At 41.0% G+C, this 6,319-nt stretch overlaps 2 protein-coding genes across 2 annotated transcripts; one reads left to right on the forward strand and one right to left on the reverse strand.

Annotated features, from left to right (window-relative positions):
- The first annotated feature begins 1,283 nt into the window (after positions 1-1,283).
- Positions 1,284-3,293, forward strand: LOC114865833 (interleukin-6-like). Its single transcript, XM_055512980.1, has 5 exons — positions 1,284-1,292; positions 1,848-2,192; positions 2,297-2,392; positions 2,478-2,621; positions 2,862-3,293. Exons 1-5 carry the CDS (start codon positions 1,284-1,286, stop codon positions 3,090-3,092), a joined length of 825 nt encoding a protein of 274 aa, XP_055368955.1. The 3' UTR covers positions 3,093-3,293.
- Positions 3,294-3,603: 310 nt separating this feature from the next.
- On the reverse strand, positions 3,604-6,122 carry tomm7 (translocase of outer mitochondrial membrane 7 homolog (yeast)). The gene is made up of 3 exons (XM_029167350.3): positions 5,952-6,122; positions 4,472-4,520; positions 3,604-3,948 (listed from the first exon to the last, which is right to left on the reverse strand). The coding sequence occupies exons 1-3, from the start codon at positions 6,052-6,054 to the stop codon at positions 3,933-3,935; spliced, it is 168 nt and encodes a 55-aa protein (XP_029023183.1). The 5' UTR covers positions 6,055-6,122; the 3' UTR covers positions 3,604-3,932.
- Between the last annotated feature and the right edge of the window lie 197 nt (positions 6,123-6,319).

Raw genomic sequence — 6,319 nt, forward strand, 5'->3', positions numbered from 1 at the left:
AAGACTGTGGAGAACAAATGATTACACGTGTCGACCGGCTCGTGTGAAAAAATGAAGCCGTGAACGACATTAACGCTGCTGGAAAAGGGAAACGTATCTGAATGCTGGAGGAAAGAGTGAGGTGGTCAAATGTGACACGGCTGTGACAAAACTTTCATTTTCTTAAGAAAACATTGAGAAAAAAAAGATGTATGTGCAGATGACATAAAAGCAACATGTGCGAGTCACACACAGGACGGCGGTGACTCAGGAGGTCAAGGGGCCCAGGGAGCACTCCTACAGTGGCTCTCTGCTGACTCGGGTCCTCGGTGCTGAACCGGCCTCAAGGTCGTACGCAGGATAAAGCACCAGAGGCCTTCCAGCGTTACAGTGATGAGCAAGGGGCGGATGGCACATGTATATGTATCTGTATCTGTATCTGTATCTGTATATGTATATGTATATGTATATGTATATGTATATGTATATGTACATGTATATGTATATGTATATGTATATGTATATGTATATGTATATGTATATTAGATCCATTATGGGTCACCCTGTTAAACTAAATAGATGGATCAAAGCTGCACAGCTAAGACAGGAACCAGTTAACAATCGACCGCTGAATCAATGAGTCAACAGGCCAATCCTCCACCCTGTCTCACGAATTCTGTGCTGTCTAAATATTCACATTTTAGAGTTTATTTTATATTTAACGATTAAACATTATTTTCCCTGATGATATGGGATTAGTTCACACAGGTGAGCTGGAGAAAATATTAATTATGCCTTGAAAATGTAATTATTTCTTCTTTTAGGCGTAGAGAATTGGTATATAGTAATAATGAAGTATTTCAAATATTTCACAGCTACAGCATCGTGACTATGCAGAAGAGAATAATATGAGCCCTTTAGTTAAAACAAAAGATGCCCGTTTTCAAAATTGAGCATTTTATCAGTCTGGTAGTCTCCAGAGTAAAGGAAAAGCCCCCTGTGACTGATTACAGCTGAGTTTACTGTCACATTTGGTAAAAGTGAAGCTGCATTTGCTTTAGGGGTTGCGGCTGTAAGAGGAGGATGACTGTGGTGGACGAAGGAGGCGAAGGTCGGACGCGCAACATTTGCATTTGTGTGAAATACTAAATAATCAGCCCTCAAACATCTGGAGGACCTAGACATTAAGATCATGAGCCAAAATGTCACTGGAAATATTAGTTTAACATTTTAACAGTTTTATCTTGATCTGAAACCTGCTGATGGAGCGAGATCAAACCTTTAACCTGTAATAAGTGGAAGACATGGATCAAGTATCGTGAATAATTTCCGAACTGGAGCATGACACATGTAGGATCACTGATCACTGATTGCAGGAGATGCTTACGTCATGTAAATGAAAGTTATGAGTGAGACTTAAAAGAGGGGGACATAGAGAAACTACGAGAGAAACTATGCGAGAACTTTGGCAGGGATAAAAACCTAATCCCCCAATTTGTAAGTAAAATGTACGAGTCCACTTCTCTCTCCACGTACGTGACCGCCACACGCCATTGGAATATGCAAATCTATGGTTTCGAGAGGGTTTTTCCTTCAAATTGGATTATTTTCTTTCATCTGTGAGATTTTTGAACTTGTGTGTTTGAAGCGTGATTTTTACAAATTCAAAATAATAAAATAAAACGCGTTTGTCCATAAAGGTAGCTGTGAACGCGGTGAACTGCTGCGCCCTGTGGTCAGATCATATCTCCACTCGGACCGGATGCTTGACGCGTATTATTAATCTGTATAGTGTTGGGAAATCCCTCACGGATGAATATAAATGCAGCCCATCGCGTAGAGGAGGCATCTCCTTCTGGCCCTGACAGCCCTCAGCATCACTGGACCAACAAGTGCCTTCCCGCTGCGCATCATGCCCTCTAACCTCAGTAAGTGATTGGTCGCCTGTGGCGCAAGTGTCTGCGCGGATACTTCTGTTTGTTTTAACGCATGTGCTGTTTCCTCCGCACGCAGATGCGCTCTCGCTCTCTGCGGTGATGCTGGCAGCACTGCTCCTGTGCGCTCGCGGAGCCTCGATCGGACACGCGCCCGCCGACAGTCCGGTGGATGACGCTTCAGGTGACACGCTGGAGGAGCCCACGGAGGCGCCCACGGAGGAGCATAATAACGTGTTTGCACCGGCAGTTTCTTCAGCTGAACAATGCGTGAAAAATGTAAGAGCTCTTCCCTCTCACTATTGACTTATTACTAGAGTTTAGCTTAGGTTGAGCTGTTTTAACCTGTGGTTTTGACCTTCATCCTTTGTGTCCATCATCAGTTTGCAGCTGAATTCCACCTAGTAGAGCCCTTCGTGGAACTGAATAATTATAAATCATCGCAGCTTCCAACAGACTGTCCTTCGTCCTTCAGCAAGGTAGTATCCTGTCACCTCTTTACACTGCTTAAAGCAGCTGAGGAGGGGGTCGACTCAAACCCTGACTGTGATTTCCTCTCTGCAGGAGGCTTGTCTGAAGAGTGTGGTGGAGGGCCTGCAGACCTACATAGTCCTGCTCAAGTTTGTGGAAAGCCAGTACGCCAACAACGTGACCGTGTCCCACACCAAGCGCCACACGGAGAACCTGAAATGCAACCTGGTTCAGATGGTGGGTATCAGAAAATCAGGAAGAAACCATGTGATTTTAATGACGCAGCACCGAACCCATCAGCAAGTTGCTGACCTTATCAGATGTAAAGACAGAATCTAAATAAATCTTTGGATTAAACTAATACTAACCTGTGCTGTAAAAGTCAAATAAGACAATTAACACTTTTGGCTGTAATGTAATCAGCCTATACCACTGCTTTCATATGATCTCACTATAACAGTCATTTCTCCCGCACAGATGAAGAACCCTCAACGGGTCACAGTGCTGAGCAGCAGCCAAGAAGAGCAGCTGCTGAATGGCACCCAGTCCTACAAAGACCTGTTCAGCAGAAAGATGGCAGCAAACTGGATCTTGAAGGAGCTCCACGAATACCTGAAATGTAGCAAGAGAAATATCATCAATAGGAACGCGAGACCGGCCAAACGACCACAGCACCACTCCATCTGTACTACCAACAAATCAACATAAGAATTATCGAACACGCAGGAATGTGGTCGTAGTGTTTCCATAATGTGCTGTTTGCACATTTATTACTGTAAGTCTGATGGCTGAGTTCACCCATTATTTAAGTTATTTAATATATTTATACTTGAAGTGTAATTTATTGGTTGACGGCAAATCCTGGACTGACTTGCACTGAAAAAACACACTGATATTGATTAATTATTTTTAAATAAAAGACAATATTTTGGTATTTAAACCTTTGTTGGTTATTTTTTTTTTATCTGTAAGTGACCTGGAGGAATTCTCAGAACACAGAAGTAAAACACATTTCTTTCCTTCTTGCTACACAAGGCACAAGATTCTGAGCAGCATCCCTTTTTTGACACATTCGACAGACACTGGACAGTCTAATAGTGAAACTTTACACAAAAAACTGCTTATAACCGGTCAATTTTGTGTGTTATGTGGAATATTTTATACGTTCAACGAGCGTTAACAAATCATGCACACACCATGACATAAACAAAAACAAGAGTAACATTTCATTAAGGATTTATTTTCAATTTATGGTTTTAAATTACAAATAAAACTAGAAAAAAAACATGGAGCAAATGGTAAATTCAAACATCGATGTCACACTATTGCAAACAAAGCAGGACATGTTTTCATGGATCCAGTCTTCTTATTCCAGATATCGTCCCAGCCCGCATGCTCAGTGCATTCACCGTATGAACACATGCTGTGTGTGGACACAGATACTGGGAAGTAGGCTTCTTGATGAACAAAGTCCATTTCTCTGGTTTTAAATGGCAGGGGGTGAGGTGTTCTCGCAGAGAGGAAGGGTTTGGTGTGTGGAGATTTGCATCAACCCCACAGCAAACTAGGCAGAAGAACGACATGTAAATAAGTGTGACATATAAGTTACAAGGTTTGACTAAACATCCCCCAGTTTACGGTCAGAGCCCAGTTCTCCTGCATGTTTACGTATTCATTTTTTGCTTAGTAATGATACACTAGCATGCAACCAACAAAACCCCCTTTAAAGCAAACTGGTATATCCCAAGAGGCTTTGCTGTGGTGGGGCAACTGATAAACCAAGCTTTCCATTTCCAGTTACTGACTTCATTAAACCTACACTGCAGAAAGTACTCAGTATTTTCAAAGCACTTTCTAACTGTAAAAATCTAGGTCTCAAACAGAAAAATTCAAACTAGGAAACTGTCTGGCACACAGATGGAGTCTGATTTCATGATGCAGACTTTTATTATCTTTTTCTCACCGTCGCCGGTCTTGACACTGCAGAATGTGCTAAAGCATTCATTTAACTCTAAGTGTTACAATAACTTGCACAATTACATCAATACGTAGTATTTTCACAGGATCCTGTACAAGTCTGTCTTTACCTTAAAACTGTAGGTTCAGGCATTCCTGGGTCTGCTCCTCGTTTGAAACCTTTAAATGATAAACACAAAGAAAGATGCCTTCTCAAAAATATGTCAGTTGAAATAGTCTGAGACATCCAAAACAATTAGACTCAGCCGACAAACCAGTTTGATTACCAGCACTGTTTCAGAAAAATATTCTAACATTAGAATTACAGTGAACAGCACTCATCAACTTCCTACACATATAAACAAAATGTAATTAAGAGTCAAGTAAAAAGCTGGAGAAATAATTAGTCACAAATGCCTAATTGAAAATAAATAAATAGATCAAAACCTGCCTCAGAAAAAAAAACACTAATACGTCAGTCACCTATACTAGGTCAATACATATACACATATATATTTATATTTAAATATATATATTATATTTATATCTATATATAAGTGACAACATATAACATATAACTTTCCATATACTCTGCATCTGGTTTTTCACTGCAGTGTCTTATATTTGCCTAAATATGCAACCAGATATATCAAACGTCAAACCACATGTAAAAAGGCTGAAGGAGAGAAAAGCCCTCTTACAAGCACTATTATAGCATCAGAGATGGTGTTTCCCACATGCTGAAGTCAGAGAGGACTCACTGGGGGTAAATCCACTGACTGTGAGGTCACAAATGCAAAAGACTTAACTTCCCCATGTCTTCCCCAAACCACCCCCACGCAAAAGTCTTAATTCCCCCACCTCGCCTCCAAACAGCCCCCCCCCCCCTGCCTGCGTCTTGTACTGGACAGAGAATCTCTGATCATGCACGTGCCGAGTGTGGCTGTGGCATAGAATTTCAATATAAGAAAACCTTTAATAGTCCCGCAGTGGGGAAATTATTATTATTATATACCATCTGTCGGTATTCCTACTGCAATTATTTTTTACATGACGATAGGTACATGTTTGCAAATATGCACACAAAGAAAAAAAACAGTGAAAGGCTGAGCCTTAAACATCGGAGCCTCTGATCAGGTTTTGTGGTCACCATTTTAATTTAAGATATCCAGTCTTCGTGCTGAGCCAAATTTAATTCTGTTGAAAGACACTTTGGTCAGATCCTCATTTACACTACTAGCACAAAAATAAACTCAAATATTGAGAAGTGGTTTTAAATGGCCCTTCTTGCAGGGGAGATTAAGTATGTGTGTGGTAAGTGACTTTCACTTTATTATTACTAACCCAGCATCCAATATGACGCCTTAATCACTGAATGTGATGAAATCAGCCTAGCTAGTAGATGCTCAGTTCAGTATTTCTGTATTTAAAAATGACAGAGCGGAGTCCGTTACATTTTCTTAACGACTAAGCTACGATAGCTTTGCTAAACAAGTAACTGGTTTACAAAGTCAGTTAACGACTTATTAAACGAACAAGGCTAAAGGCTAATGCTAAAGAAGCATGTGTCCTCAAACCGCCGGACACCGTTGCTTTCATTCGGATACTGACCGAGGTACAGCACCGTTGGGATAAAGCCCCATCGGATGACAAACTGGCCGCACTGGAAGAGCTGCTGTAACCGCTGTTTGGTCTCTTTGTTCATTTTAGCCATTTGTTTATCCGAGTTCACCTGGCTAGCGAGGATGCAACTGCAAAGGACGCGAAAAAGGAAGTGACGTCAGGGAAGACAGGATGTCAAGTGACATGGTTTGTTGTTTTCTGCCACCTTGTGGACACGAATAGAACTGCACGCCCAATACGATTTACTCAATTTATACAAAAAGTTATAAATCTAATGACTGAAAAAGATGCATGTTTAAGTTAGTTATTCGGCAAGAGTTTGCTACATATTCGGGTAGCAAACATGAAAACAAATA

This window comes from Betta splendens, chromosome 11 (genome assembly GCF_900634795.4).
Source record: "Betta splendens chromosome 11, fBetSpl5.4, whole genome shotgun sequence".
NCBI lineage: Eukaryota > Metazoa > Chordata > Actinopteri > Anabantiformes > Osphronemidae > Betta > Betta splendens.